General features: G+C 41.0%; 1 protein-coding gene across 1 annotated transcript; it reads left to right on the forward strand.

Moving 5' to 3' along the window:
- Positions 1-2,635: 2,635 nt before the first annotated feature.
- rab40c (RAB40c, member RAS oncogene family) lies at positions 2,636-16,286 on the forward strand. Its single transcript, XM_053514243.1, has 6 exons — positions 2,636-3,606; positions 7,748-7,808; positions 9,423-9,483; positions 11,016-11,093; positions 12,315-12,537; positions 13,867-16,286. The coding sequence occupies exons 1-6, from the start codon at positions 3,465-3,467 to the stop codon at positions 14,136-14,138; spliced, it is 837 nt and encodes a 278-aa protein (XP_053370218.1). The 5' UTR covers positions 2,636-3,464; the 3' UTR covers positions 14,139-16,286.
- Positions 16,287-16,462: the final 176 nt, after the last annotated feature.

Here is a 16,462-nt window from a genome sequence, read left to right on the forward strand (position 1 = left end):
ATAAAGCATTTACAGAACAGTAGTGTGTTTATTTTAGAGTTAAAGTGTCTTTAATTGAGAAGGTGTGTGTGTGTGTGTGTGTGTGTGTGTTGAAGCATGCTGCATGTGTTAAAGTTTTTAGTTTTTATTCCTGCAGGATTTCTCTCCCTCTCTCTCCGAGTTTCTCATGACTCATTGTATTTGTTTTCCACATAAACCTGAACGGTTGTTATATTCATTATATTATTATTATTGTTATTGTTTTATTCTATCCATTTTTCCTTCTGTCTCTTTGTTTCTCTTTCCTCTCTGTAGCCGTCTGTCTCTCTGTCAGTCTGCGTTAAAAATCTGTGTCTGTCTGTCTCTTTGTTTGTATATCTGTCAGTTAATCCACCCATCTGTCTAACTGTGTGTGTCATTTTTATCTCTCTCTGTGTATCTGTCTGTCTCTTTTGCTACATCTGTCTTTCTATCTTTGCCTGTTTGTCTTTCTGTGAGTTATTGAGTGATTTTCGTTGGGAGCCTATTTTACCCCCCTCTCCCTCACTGTCTGTCTCTCTCTCTCTCTCTTGTCCTTATCACTTTAATTCTCAGTTTGGTTAACAACTCATAACTTGCAGTTTACACCTGCAGCATTGAATTATATAAAAACTCCTTTTTCTCATGAAGATGATAGAGAGGTGATGGGACTCCTTTTTTTTTTAAATGAAGTCATTAAAGCCTTGTGTGTGCATGTGTAGCTAATACTGCAGGCTGAGGTAAAGCAAACAATTGTGCTCCATATGTCCCCTCGTGTCCCATGAGATGCTCACATTTCTCTAATCCAGACACGTTCTGGCCACAAAGACATGCAGCAATTTGCATTTTTAATCTCTTCTCTGGAAAGTCGCGGCTTGTCCGTGCTTTAATGTTCCAGATGACCTTTCACCTCTCCTGGCCCTTTAACCCTCTCAAGCTGTTGTGTGACAAACACCTGGATCCCAACAGAAACGAGGAACTTCTTTCTGTAAGCGCGTGTGTGTGTGTTTATCACATAACAGTGTTATTGTTAATATGAACGCTGCAGCAGAGCCTCAGATTTCCTCCTCATGCATTTTTATGTTTTATTTGATATTTAATTCTAATTGCTGTAATGAGTGGATCTGTTCTTCATGCTTACACTACTGTGTCTGACCTCCAACTCCTAAAGAGGTCTAAATGTGTCTGACTGTCTGTCTGTCTGGTGCTATGAATGTCTGTTCAACTGTTTTTGTCTGTCTCTGTCTGTATGTGATGTCTCTCTCTCTCTCTCTCTCTCTCTCTCGCTCTCTCTCTCTTTCAGAAGTTGAGTTCAGAAGGGCTTTTTTGGCATGAATGTAAAAAAAAAATACATTGCTGCCCAAGAAATTAGAATAGAATATTGATTGCATTATAAATAAAATCCATCTGCATTTATAAACATATGAAAAACTAGATGCACCTTTGACTTTGTTTGCGTGGAATTTAACTGCACACTCAGGCATGTTTTGTAAAATGTACAGCACCATCTGTTCAATTTTGAAATGAACTAATGATTTTTTCAAGGTGGATTGTTTTTGATATAACAGCGATTTTTACATGTAAATTATAAAGTAGCAAATCTTCTCTTCCTGTGGGTCTGGTGTGATAAAACTAAGCCTATATTTTACCTTAACCCTGTAAAATACACCTGTGAAAACCACATTAACATTCGTTCAGTCGATTTTATGTGATGCATAAACAGACAAACAGAAAGACAAAAATTATATTTAAAAAATAAATAAAACATCTTGATGTGTCCTATTACTCATCCTACTTCTTACCCGTCTTACCCCCAAATTATTTTATTGTGAATATCTTCAATGTACAGACACACTACTGTACAGTTTTATATTATATTATATGTAGTATTGTATTATATGCAATAGATGAAATAATATCATTGTAAGTAAACAATACCAAAAACAACAACAAAAACAACAAAAGCAATCAAGTATCTGAATAATAGTGATATTAAATCATAGTTAGTTGGAGTTATTCTGTCTGTGTGTCTCTCTGTGTGTGTCTCTCTGTCTGTCTTTATGTCTCTCTGTGTCTGTCTTTATGTCTCTCTATCTCTTTAAGATGAGATATAATATTTGTGTTCCAGTTTTAAATCAAACCATTCGACTCGATTAATTTAAGAATCGACTCATGACTTATTGTAATTATTTTCCACCTAAACCTGAATGGTTATGATATTATTATTATTATTATTATTATTATTATTATTATTATTGTTGTTGTTGTTATTTAGACTGCAAATATTTCTCGAAATCTGTTTGTTTTTACCTTCTAAAAAACAATAACACAGTGCGATGCAGACGGATCCTCTTTGGTGACTCGTACTCACTGATTCATGATTCACACACACATCTCAGAAACAAACACGCCTCTCATCGCTCACAATTTCCCACCAACGATCAGAAATCTATTAGAGTTTAATCATCTATTTAACTGAACTAAAGATTAATCAACAGGAAACTGCAACAAACGAGCAGCTCCACACTGAAATACAAATGATTCACACATGAGTCGGTTCTTTGTGTTAAAGAATTGTTTGAAGTGAATCGACTCTTGGGTGAATCCGAATCTAAGAGACTGACAGTGTAGGCGCAGACACACAGACCTGAGCGACGGGAATCCGCACAGTTAAACTGGACCTTTCGGAGGTTTAATACCACAGATAGCGGGATCTCTGAAATACATGTTGGATATTTTATCGGACTCCAGATAAGAGGTTTTTTTTGGGATATTTTTCTTTAAAAATTCCGAGTTTTTTTTTTATGTTCGTTGCTGAAACTCAACTAACGCTAGCAGTGTTAGCAGGCTAAGGTAGTTTATGCTAAGCTAATATTCCGTAAACAGGCTGCGGATGAGCAACTGTTCGCTATGTGTTTCCTCAAATATATTTTTTTATAGTTTAAAAAAATCCAAAAATTATTATTATTTTCTGCAGTGAGTGGTCTGGACTGAGGTAGGCTTTAAATGTCTCGCGCGTTTATTCATTTTTGACAGCTAGCGTTAGTTAGCAAGCTAATGCGATATTAGCATCGCTACAGCACAACAATTAACAAAATATAGACATTTTATTTCCTCAAAAGTCAATTCTGGTTTGTTTTCCCATACATATATAGATATTTAATATTCGTGTTCTTTGTTCAGAACGAGCTTTGTTATTTTGCGAAATGCGTTTAGCTAGCACACAATGCTTAGCGAGTAATGCTAACTGATTAGCACTCAGGCTGTCTTTTATCTCCTCAGTGTTTAAACCTCTCACAAATTACTTCGTGTGTTTTTGGATAATAAAAAAAATATCTATATAAGAGCGGGAGTCTGATGTGAGCTAGCCGGTGTAGCTAGCCTGGACGCTGTGGGTCCTGGATGAATTTATTCGCTTTTATGAGACCGAGTGAAGTGCTGGAGCTTGTGGCTCTGATGTGAGCAGGATGGGCTCTCAGGGCAGCCCGGTGAAGAGCTACGACTACCTGCTGAAGTTCCTGCTGGTGGGAGACAGTGATGTGGGGAAAGGAGAGATCCTGGACAGTCTGCAGGACGGATCTGCGGAGAGTCCATACGCATACAGCAGCGGTGAGTCCAGCATCAGTGTGTGTGTGTATATATGTGTGTATATATATATATATATATATATATATATATATATATATACACACACACACACACACACACACACAAATCACCCCCCATCAAGGATTATACACATACACACACACTAATCATCTCCGTTAAGGGTCGCACACACACACATCATCCCAATCACCACCATCAGGGATTATACATAAACACACACACACTGATCACCTTCGTTAGGGGTCTCACACACAAACACACACAGCACACACACACTGCTCACCTCCGTTAAGGGTCTTACACACACAAACACACTGATCACCTCCATCAGGGGTCTCTCACACACACACGCACACACTGCTCACCTCCGTTAAGGGTCTTACACACACACACACACACACACACACACACACTGCTCACCTCAGTCAGGGATTGCATTTACACACACACACACACACTGCTCACCTCCGTTAAGAGTCTTACACACACACACCCACACTGCTCACCTCCGTCAGGGATTGTAATTACACACACACACACACACACACACACACACACACACACACACACACACACACACACACTAATCATGCTCTTATACAAGTCTAACACCTCTATCAGGGGTTACACTTTTATACACAATGTATTCCCTCTCTCTCTCTCTCTCTCTCTCTCTCTCTGTGTTGGGGATTTTCTTCTGTACTAAAGTCATGTTCTCTACAAGTCCAGCACCACCATCGGGTTCATTTCTGCATGCAAAACACACTTTGCCCTAATCTTGCACCACCCTCAGGTGTAGCCTCTGTACTCAAATCACATTCTCAGCCGGTCCAGCACCACCCTCTGGGGTTATGCATAATCAAATCATGCTCTCTCCAGCACCACTGTCAGAGCTTACTCCTACACAGAGATCACAGTCCCCACCAGTCCAGGAGAGCAACCGTGGTTAACTTCAAACACAGTACACACACTCTAAAAATGCAGCATCATGGATTAATTCTATACCTAAATCACTTTTTGTCTAAAAGTCTGACACCTTTTGTTACAGTTTACTGCTAGGTACAGAAGGTTGTAGGTTCCAGTCCAGCACCACCATCAGGGGTTACTTTTATGTGCAAATCACACTCTCCACCAATCCATCACGTCTATAACGGCACACACACACACACACACACAGTCAGAATAAACACATTTGTAATGTTTCAAGGTGGCTTTTTATGCCTCACGTTTATAACCTTACTTTAAGGTTATGAGTTTAACAGCTCCCCCCCTATATTTAATTCAATCCCCCCCCCCCCCCCCCAATCCCAAATTCTTGTCTGTGGTCCAGCTGGAAAAATGCCGATGTTTTCCCTTAGACAGCGGTCATATTTTCCAGATCTCAGTCTGCAGAGCGGTGACGGAGAACATGCAGCGGCTTGGACGCTAATATTAAACCAAATGTGGTTCCTTTTTTTTTCGTGTGTGTGTATCAAGTAAGTTTTTCTAAGACTAGGACGTTAAAATGTTTTCAAAAGAATGAAGCTCAGGACGTTGTCTCCTTGAAAAGAACCACCATCGTGTGCTGATGGTTTCAGGGTGTTATCTAATCTGATGTGTTTGTTGTTGATAAACGTTTGCGTAACATGCTTCAGTGTGCTGTAGTCTTGTGGGCTTCCTTTAAACACGAGTTATATTCTATTTAATATAACTTAAAAAAAAAGAAAAACGTAGGATAATGGAAAAAGTAAAAAATATCCTTTTTATGAAAAGTGGTTTAAAATGGGGAAAAAAAAATGTAATTAATTCTTTCAATAAATAACCAAATGAATATGACACTTCCAACATTCGATCAGCTGTACTCGTGTAATGAAAACAAAAGAATGAAACAAACACAACGTGAATCTGTATCTCTCGCGTATCGGGGCCGTTTGATCATATGATGTTGATATTCTAATAATTGTTGTCATGATACATTTTCTGAAATGTTGCAGGTATTAACCGAGTATGATGATGTTATAATTTCTTCTGTGGCTTTGGCCACCAGAGCCAGTGTTAATCTGAGTTAAATTCAGATTTTAATGTCAAATCTGTCGATGTCGCACGCAAGTCCGTGTAGTCGTAAACCGAACTGTACAGAAATTCAGGCCGCAGTACAGAACCTCGCCTGCGTTCCTGATACAGAGGAGAAGCTTTTTCTGCAGGAAGTACCTGTAGACTGTGACTTCCTCCAAAATCTCAGCACTGCCTAATTTTTTTTCGATGTTTCTGATTATCAGTGTTTTGCTAAAATGTTGAAAGGCTTTTAAGGGGAAGTGAACCACCTCTCTTTCTCTCTCTCTCTCTCTCTCTCACTCACTCACTCACTCACTCACTCACTCACTCACTCACTCACTCACTCACTCACTCACACACACACACACACACACACACACACTCTCTCTCTCTCTCTCTCTTTGTGCATATGTTTGTGTATAGTGACTACTCTCAGACGGCTTTAAGGAGTGGGATGTTGGAAAGCATTTTTCTCACCACCTCATCTCTGTCCAAACCCTGGAAAATCACAGAGAGAGTGAGAGAGAGATCCGATCCAAACCCCAGAGTCTTCATTAAACTCTGCAGTGTATCGCTGGTGTGTTTACACTCCGAGCCTTTCTCAGCACTGCCCTGTTTCTGCGTGGCTCTAAAAGCTCGGGTGTAAATATTTAAAGAGTCGAGCTGCTGTGAGGAACGCAGGCGGATCTCGCTCAGCTTCCGAGCGATACCGAGATTCCGACTGAGTCACGAACAATAACGGGTCAGGGTCCAGTTCCAGCAGGTTCAGTCTCCAGTGAAACGTACTGACGTCAAGCTCTGGATTCTGGTTCGCCGGAAAGCGTCCAATCTCAGGTTTATATCAATGCCCTCGTTTCAGTTATCATGCCTTATGGTTACTATAGCAGCAGCTTATTGACAGGTCTCGTACAGCTAATTATACAAGATTTAGGGAAGGAGTCTCCAGTGTCAGCAATAAAGCAGAGCAGTTTTAGCACTTTTGCAGACAAAAGACAGACAGGCTGTGTATTAATGCTGAGTATGTCTTACTCTCATCAACATTAGAATAGACGATCAGTCAGGACGCAGGATGAAGCAGCTCTGCAGTGTGCGAAGATAAAAATAAAAAATAAATCGGCGTTGCGATTTGGATTGTTTCTCCAGAGGAGCGAAGACTGAGCCGCTAATTACAGCGTGCCGTCCTCACTTCCTCAGCAGCACAGAGGGAAGCTGAGACCAGACAGAACGAACCACATCTCTAAACAGACGTGGCGTGATGGTTGTTGTTTAGGCCCCAAAACACTGAACAGCAAAATAGTTCCCATGGCAACGGGCACTGACAGACAAGCAACCCATCATCTCTCTGTGTAAAAGCAGCTGTTTAGAATAAAAACAAGCACACAGAGAGTTTAGGAGACGTGAAGTGTGAGATCCATGGACGAGCAGAAAGCCTGGAGGTTCAGAAAGCCTTTACGAAACGCCTCGAAGAACCATCTGCTATCTCTCTCTTTCTCCCTCTGAGGCTCGTTCTCCTTTAAAGCACGTCTCACTTCCTGTCTGGACGTAAACCAACACCAATTCGGAAGCCGAGGATGTCAAGCAGGAGATGGGCTGTGGTGAAGGATTCACTCTGTGTGTGTGTGTCTGAGGCGATCAGGAAATAAGACACTGTCACAGCCCTGTTTCTGTTCTGTTAGAAGTGATTAAGTAGGACACGTTGGTCATTAGTGAGGACATGAAAATTCAAAGCAGGCTGGAGCAGTTGTTGGGTTTGTCCTCAGTCACAAGCGGTGATTTAAACACGGCAGATCAGATGCAGGTTCCAATCCCTGCTGCGTTACTGTGTTTCGTGTAAACCCGCACCGTAATCCCGAGGTGCGTTAACAGCGAGTCGCTTTAGCAACTCGGATCAGATTATCTAGTGACTTAAAGACGAGATCCAAACTGACTGATTTAGACATGATTCACAGGAAGGGTTTAAGACTGCTAAGATTAGCCTTAAAGTGTTTGGGGAGAGGGTTTCGAGTTTCACACACTCCCGGGATGCCACAGCACTTCCGTGTTTGTGTTTACCAGCTCAGCTGAGACGTTAAAAATCCTGACAATGTGTTTTTTATTTTCCATTCAGGAATCGACTACAAGACGACTACGATCCTGCTGGACGGACGGCGCGTGAAGCTGGAGCTGTGGTAAGTGTTTTAACAGAACATAGTGTGTTCTTTTTCTCATACACACACACTTCAGATCAGTAGTGACATACTGTAGGTCTAATACAGTACGCTGTAAATAGGAAATGAACAGCTGTTTTTGTTCCCTTCTATTTTTCAATTGGCACAATTGAATAATAAAGTGGGCGTGGCCAGTGAGGAAATGTGATATAATTTTCGAGAAGTGTTTAAAACTTCTGTAAATGCTAACAAGGTGGCCTTGAGGTTTTTTTTTTGTGTTTGTTTTTTTAAATTAATAAAACCATTACACTCGCTCATGATCTCCAGAGTCTCAGAGACGCCTCTCCAGTAAACAGTATTTAATTTAGGATTCAGTAATTAGCAGCAGCTGAGACTGTTTCTCATCAGAGGAAATAATAATACAAAACAGATGACTTATTATTTTTTTTTTCAAAATATTTTGCAACTTAAAACATCATGATGATTGTTGCAGCTGATCTTCTACACTCTCGTTGCTTATCAGCTGTTTTGCTATTACTCATTTCTGTCCACCTGTTTTTAGTACACACACACACACACACACACTTGTCAGAGCTCTATTGCTCCCTCACCGGTCTCCTTGCTGAACGTCAGTCCAGCGCTTTACAAAGACTCTAAGCGATGAGTCGAGCGGTTTAAAGCTCTTAGTCGTGATACAGAGACGAGATGGACGTCCTGTCAGACCGCAGCTGCAATTAGACTACCACGTCCCCATCAATCCTGCCGGAGACGAGGAGGCGGGGCTTCGTCTCTGTGGCGGCACTTTAATATAAACCCTGGTGTGTGTTAATGTTCAGGATGGAAGAGGAACAGCGCGGCCTTCCTGTTAATGATGAGTCAGGCTCTGGAGAAGGAAGAGTGGAAAAGTGATATATGTGTAGTGCACTGGAAGTGTGTGTGTTGCTCTGTAAGCCATTAGAGCTGTGCATTAAAGACACTGAGCTGCAAATAGACAGTGTAGTGTTAAACCTGTGTCACTCAACACAATCGCTGCATGAACATCTTGTTTTTAAAGATGACAATGCAAAAGTTTACACACCCTCAGACCAAGAACATGTATATAGGAGTTCACTTTATATCGGATTTTTTTTTTTTGCCACGTTGTGGTGGTTGAGTGCTCAACAGGGATTTATACGTTCTTTAACAGAGTAGAGTGTTAATATAATGACCGCTAGGAGACATGTTTGAAATGGTCACATCAGTGGAGTAAGAAATTTACGTGTGTGTGTGAGAGAGAGAGAGAGAGAGAGAAGCATGTGGGTGTGTCTGGTTCTCTGTTTCACAGTAAACATAAGTGTTGTGTGTGCGTGCACACATTTTACATGCTGCACATCAGGTGTGTTTTTTCTCTGTGTTTGTGTGTGTGTGGAGTCCCAGTGTGATCTCAGAGGCTGTTAAACTGGTTTTTCGTGGCCGTGACTAACACAAGTCACTTTATTATTTTTCTTTTTTTTTTTTCATGAACCCAACAGCTCTGTGTAGATCCAGAACATTCTGTCACCGTCATGAAGGTAAACAAAAGGAAAAAAAAGGTTGTGGCAGTGTTTCATGTCCTGACATGTCTGTCTCTGTGTGTGTGTGTGTGTGTGTTTACAGGGACACGTCAGGCCAAGGCCGCTTCTGTACCATTTTCCGTTCCTACTCCAGAGGTGCACAGGTGAGAGACCCGGCGTTTATCACACCTCACAGGTCACGGTGGAGAAATAAACATGAGTTAAAATACAATTGAGGAAGACAACATCATCTCCGTCTCTCTCTCTCTCTCTCTCTCTCTCTCTCCATCTGTCTGTCTATCAAAAGAACCTGAATACAACAGCAGTGTAGTCAGTTAGTAAACACACTGCGCATGTGGTTCTGTTTATTTAATAACCTATTTCTCACTAACAGAGTTCATTATTCAGAACCTCATTAACTGAACGGTGAAAAGATTCCAAACCTGGTTTACTCTCATCTTTACACCGCAAGCCTGAAAGGCCTCGATTCACAGACTAATGAACAAATGCTGTAAAATTCTCTAGTACCTCTTTTCCACCAGAGTGTACCAGGTCACGTCTGGTGCGAGTGCTGGTTTAAAAGCGAACTTCCAGTAAGGTTTTGTTTTTTTTCCCCGCATGGGCTTGAGAGATATGTCATTAGGTTACGTATACGTGCGTGTACATCTGTACTTTCCCAGCGATGCTAGTGACAAGCACAGCAACGACAAACTTTAATATGGCTTTGTGAGTCTACTCCAAGATTAAACCATTACTAGAAAGCATCTGTGCTGCCCTTTTAATTTAATTTTTTGAGAGTCCATTTGTCTTCATCTTTTGCAGTAAGCACAACACTACGCTTTACATGACTACACTAGTCCGGTTTAAAGATGGCGGATCATGTTTTTGGTTGTGATAACCCCGCCTCCAGCCCCTGATGTAAGCAGTTCTTTGTTCTAGCCCAAGAAAGTGTCTGTGCCGCCATGGAACCGGTTTTTCTGTCTGAGGGCCGGTGTGCTTTGGCCGTATAAAAACAAACAAAGAACTGGTTCGAAACCGGCAAAAAAAAAGGGGGCTCTGGATCCGGATCTTTAGACCGGCCCTGTATGAGTGACCTTTATTTAATGTTACAATTGTTTTCCACTTTACGCTCGTAGTTTGCATACGACGATGACTCTCAACAAACATCACACTTTACTCGTTTGATCATCAGACAGCTTCATCAGCGTTTCCTCCAGTCAGCTTCAGTGTGTAAAAGAAAAAAAAGAGCAGTTTTTACCTCACACCCCAGTTTATTGAGCTAAATGTTTTTTTATTACATTGATTCAGTGATGTATCATGTTTTTTTGTGTAGCAGTTAATGTCGGTTAAATGTTGCAGTTCCTCTATAATCCTACAGGTGGTGCTCTAAATTATCCATACATTGACTGTTAGTAAAGTATCCTGTGCGGTAGGAGTAAATTATTTAAGTTTGTTTAAAATTGTAATAAAATTATAACTTTAAAAAAGTAATATTGAATCAGGACATTTATAAAATCGTGATACAAATCAAATCAGCACGTATGTGATATCATATCGGGATCGCTATGATGTAATGTCCTGCCTCTTAGAAACATCATAATTTTTTATCCTGTCACGTGAAATCTATCAAACTATGATGTGTGAATGTGTAACTGATAACAACTAATTCCTTCTACCTGTTTTCTGTCCTGTTCAGGGCATCCTGTTGGTGTATGACATCACTAACCGCTGGTCCTTTGATGGGATTGACCGCTGGATTCGAGAGATAGATGAGGTGAGAAGCTGAAAGTTGAAGCAACTTGGAGAACAGGTTGCCCAAATAAATTAGACAGATAAACAAATAAACAGATAACATGGCGTTTAATGTTTATAAAGTTTAAAGTAAAACCATACAAGTCATTGAGGTTAGGTTGCCCTTCCAGTGATCAGGAATTTAAACCATTTTGATTGTTATAGAAAGATGACAGGTTTACAGAGTAAATTCACGGAGTATAACCAGTTACACATCACAGACGTAACAGAAGAGAATTTCTTTCCACCATGTGGCTTCCTAGGTATGAGTTATAAGTCTCTTACACTTGAGTGTATTTTCAAGCACCTTCAAGTCGATTCACTTCGAATCAAAAATGAAAATAAGCCACACGGTGTAGTTTAGTTCTTAGATTAGAATTTTAAACATACACAACTGCTGATGAGTCAGGCTGTCCTGTGCGTGACTCCAGCCCATTACTCGTAGAGCTGAACAGTTCAATAGATTATTTCGATTTAATGTTCTTTTATTGGTCGATTTGATTCACTACAGTGATGGATCAGTTTTTAATTAGAAATTCACACTTGTAAATAATATTTTGGGAAACTTGCTCTCAAATTGGCAAATTTTCTTGAAAACATCTCTCAGCTTTTGCAGAAAATACAAACCACTTCCATCTTCTGCCGACTGGTTTTGCAAGATTATAATGTTTTCTTCTTTCATGTTTAATGAGCAGTTGGTGCAATACCGCCACCTAATGGAGTGAAGTGTGGAGCAGGAAAAAATATGGCTTTGTTACATACATGATGTTTAAACAATCAATTCCACAAGTTGCACAAAAATTCTGTTTATTAAATATCAAATATTAATAGCATTGGTACCTTCAAAATCTGTAAGAAATATTGTTGTTTGAGACAAACATTACTGCTGTTAAATCGAAAATTTGCAACATTCAAAAATGAATCAATGTCTGATTCACAGCTCTACTCACTAGTGTGTATGTGTGTGCTGCTCTTATGTGCATAAGTAGAACAGATAGCGTGCACACAGCAATTCCTAAACGCTCAGCCCTTCCTGCTGCAGTAGTGTGTGTGTGTGTGAGAGAAAGAGAGGATTCAGAGGAGTTTCTCTTTCCTTCCAAACCCTTCAAAACACACACTCCCTTATTTCAGCATGAATGTGTTTTATTTGAATGTCGGTGATTACATGCCGGAGTGTGTTGATCTTCCTCTCGTGTATCTGCAGCATGCTCCTGGCGTTCCTCGAATCCTGGTGGGGAACCGGCTGCACTTGGCATTTAAGCGTCAGGTTCCCACGGAGCAGGCTCGCTCCTACGCCGAGAAGAACGCCATGACCTTCTTTGAAGTGAGTCCGCTCTGCAACTTCAACGTCATCGAGTCGTTCACGGAGCTGTCGCGCATTGTGCTCATGAGACACGGAATGGAGAAGTTCTGGAGGCCAAACCGAGGTCAGTCTGTGTGTGTGAGAGAGAGAAATTCATGGGTTGAGTGTTATGTCCGTCCAGCAGGCCATGCCCCTTAAAACACACATTAGATATGATCATCTAATTATACAGCAGCAGCAGCAACAGCACGGTGCATTAAAAAACGCACAGATACAGGGCAAGGAAACATCAAAAGGAGAAAAACTCCTGACTCTGGTGTGGTTGTGGGTGCCAGACGGGTTGGGGTGAGGATTTCAGAAACTGCTGAATCTCCTGGGATTTTCACACACACAACCTCCTCTAGAATTTACACAAAATGGTGCGAAAACCAAAGAGGGCTGGCACACACAAAACTCCAACAGCTGCAGCAGTCGAGGATCAGGTTCTGTGTGTTTTTGCACGGTTTTAGGCATTGTACTGCTGCTGCCGCCACATGATTGACTGAGTATTTACCTGGATGAACGAGCAGATGTACAGGTGTTCCTACTAGTGATGACTGGATGCTTCTGCTAAAATTTGGGGGTGTGGTCCTGAGAAACACAACGCCAGACTTTGTATAATAAACAGTGACAGAGTGGAGTGACCGCACAATTTCACGATTCAGAGTTTTGCTGTAGTGATTACGTTTCTAAACTTTCCGTGCCAAAAAAAATTAAGCGTTTTAATTTTTTGCTGGTCCTCGCTGAACATTAGGCAGTCACTCTGTTAGGCACCGCGTTTCTCAACGTGAGTCAAACTGCGTAGGTGAGATTGCGGTGTCACTGGTAGCATCCCCGAGTTGATTATTTTTCAGTAACTGCACATCTACAAGTGTTTCCAGTTTCTCAAAGATTATATTAATAAAATACTAATATTAATTAAAACACATGTATCTGTTTATAGACACATTCATTGTAGTGGAACTTCTGTGAAATAAGTTAGGGTCTGCTCACACTTGTATTAAGCTATCTCTAAAAGAGTTATTTCCTCACCTGCCTCTTTATTTTTTCTAAATGAACTAAGAACACAACAAACCTACAACTTGGCATTATTCTTATGAAACAAATCACGTACCCGATTTACAAGCACACAATTTGTTTTACAAATCATTTCCCAGAATTCACAGTTAGCTAGGTACGTCATGAACATTGGGTCAGGTCTTCATCACTGCATTTATTCAGACATTAAAATATGAAACAGCAGCTAACCCTTAGCTAAGCCCCGCCCTCTTTCAGCTCTTCAGTGGAAACCCAAGACTTGACTGATGTAATGGTAAAGTGGATGGAGCTTATTAAAGGTGTATTGTGTGGTTGAATGTGTTTTGTTTGTGGTGGTAACATTAGCATGACTCTGTCCCCGTGTTTACCTTCCCAGTGTTCAGCCTGCAGGACCTGTGCTGTCGCGCCATCGTCTCCTGCACGCCGGTGCACCTGATTGACAAGCTGCCGCTCCCCGTCGCCATCAAGAGCCACCTGAAGTCCTTCTCGATGGCCAACGGGATGAACGCGGTCATGATGCACGGACGCTCGTATTCGCTGGCCAACAGCGGCGGCAGCAAAGGCAACAGCCTGAAACGCTCCAAATCCATCCGACCGCCGCAGAGCCCGCCTCAGAACTGCACGCGCAACAACTGCAAGATCTCCTAGCCTGGAACAGTTGGGTGGGGATCCAAGCTCCGCCCCTAAAAGCTTCCTTGGGACTCTCAGGAGAATACGACGGATCATATCCGCTGCAGTTAATCATACTACTACAACACCGTGTTACACCCACACACACAGCTCGCTGAACACATCCTGCGTCCATCCCTCTGTCTGTCTGGAGAATCTGCACAGAATCAGCGCTCAGACAACCCAGAGGTGGCCAGGTTCTTCACTCAGCTGGTTAAGCTTCGGTTCGTTAACAGCATGTTTTTCAGTTCCAAGAAGTTTGAATAAACCCGCCGGAGGTTTCGATTCGTTTCTCTTGGCTGATGGATGGCTCGTCATAAACACGGCCGCGTCCTGCTCGCCATGCCACATGACGGTTTAGAAGTGCTAGCGTAACTGAATTGCATTGTGAGGTCGTGGTTCACACATTGATGAACGCTGATAGTGTGACTGTATTTTGTTTGATTTCAATAATTTCTGGAAAAAATCTCACGTCCTCCGGGGAATGGTCCGTTTGAGATCTCCCGCTCTCACAGAGACACGTCCTTCTTTTCATCTGCCTTTTCTTTTCTTTTCTGCTCTTTTCTTTTATATGTAAATGCACATCGTGGTCTTGCATCATATAGATTTTAGTGGAACACGTACCCGTCTGCGCTAAGCCCTTGTGCCAAACCACCTGTCTGTCTAATCTGGCATTGTTTAATTTTTTTTGTTTCGTTTGAAGGGGTACTCCGGTGCTTTTAAGTCTAATCTCGCCCGCTGTACATCTGTAGTGTTTGTGTGATGATCAGAGATAACAAGTTTCAACATATTTCCCTGTACGGAATAACTCGCTCACAGTTAAAGTTTTCCTTATAAACATGTTTTGCTCGACTTTAAGGATAATTGAACAGGTTTTGTGGGGTTTATTCCTAATCAGATCAGGGCATCTTGTTGATACTTGTCTGCAATAATCACACTCACACACACAGACCTCAGATGTGTTAGTAAAAGTGCTGGAGTATTTCTTTAAATGCATCAGGTTGAGGCGTATCAGACCCAGTCCTGTTACTTTCAGTGTTTCTGTAGCAGTGTTAAAATCATGGCCTTTTAATGATTACTCGATCTATTTAAAAAGTTTCAGAGAGGAGAACTTGAATATTGTAATAATATAAACATTATAAATATTAAGCACAAACCCTGTAACAACTGTATTTTTTTTAAAGAGCAATCAGACCCGGACAACCAATGCCCCCACCCCCTGCAGTCCTGATTATTTTGTTAAATTATTTACGATCTCCGTGAAAGGAGCAGCGACTTCTTTTGAACCCTGATAAATAATGAATTTCCGCAGATCATCGAAAACGCCGCATGAAGTCTTCGAGATCTTTCTCTCTGTCTATCTCAGGAATTTTGCTGGAAATAAATAAATAAATAAACAAACCCAGATCGATAAACATGCCACGGTATGAATCGAACGTCTGCTTTACCCTTAAGCTGTATGCATCTTCTGTCCTTGCATTCAGCGAGAAACGGAGCAAAGCAGGACATCTGCACATGATCTGCTTGAGACCGAAATGTGATGGTGTCCTGTGTGAGAATGTGTGTTTAGAGAGAGGTGACCACTGTTCATCATTTAGTAAAGTTATAATCGGCCTACAGTCATGGTTTAGTTCGTAATATTTGTTCTGGAGAGCTTAGATAGAAGTCGTCTTGGGGGTTCTGTATCGTACGGTCGGGCTTTGCATTGCATTGCTTTTTTTTTTTGTTTGTTTGTTTTGGTGCCTCTAGTTTTAATCTTTTGCCTTTTCCTGAATCTCTTTTAAATCGCTTTAAATCATGGGAAGTGTTTTCCAAACGCAGATTAAACCTGGTAATAAATTCATGATTGATGGATTTTGGTTTAGGTTGAATCTGTGTGGAAAAACATGTCCTGTGGTGTTGGGTAAATAAAATGAAAGGGAAGAACAATGTGAATGCAATGAGCACACAGTTGTAAACACTATTTTTTTTCTTCTCGGGTGTAAGCTAAAAGCTGCTGAGTAATTTAAGGAATCAGTAAAAATGTTCTTGGAACGAAGAACCGAACCGTTTTTAAATTATTGACTGTACAGTTCTTAGTGTATGAAGAAAAGATGCCTTTTTCACAATAAAAATCAGTTCATTTCATTGTTTTATTCTTTTGATTACTGAACTTACATCTGATACAATGATCAGTATACATTTTTTATGTTGCAAAACTAAACTTTTACAGCGTTACGTGAAAAGTCCATAAGCTGTGTATGGAAACGCTGCCACCTACTGGACAGAATTCTGTATTACAGTACAAATCTTCACCCTGAACC

This window comes from Clarias gariepinus, chromosome 16, assembly GCF_024256425.1.
Source record: "Clarias gariepinus isolate MV-2021 ecotype Netherlands chromosome 16, CGAR_prim_01v2, whole genome shotgun sequence".
In the NCBI taxonomy this organism is placed as follows: Eukaryota; Metazoa; Chordata; class Actinopteri; order Siluriformes; family Clariidae; genus Clarias; species Clarias gariepinus.

Coding starts and splice junctions, on each gene's coding strand:
- rab40c (XM_053514243.1), top strand. CDS start 3,465: ATGGGCTCTCAGGGCAGCCCGGTGAAGAGCTACGACTACCTGCTGAAG. Junction 11,094..12,314: donor GGATTCGAGAGATAGATGAG/GTGAGAAGCTGA, acceptor GTGTATCTGCAG/CATGCTCCTGGCGTTCCTCG. Junction 12,538..13,866: donor GTTCTGGAGGCCAAACCGAG/GTCAGTCTGTGT, acceptor TTACCTTCCCAG/TGTTCAGCCTGCAGGACCTG.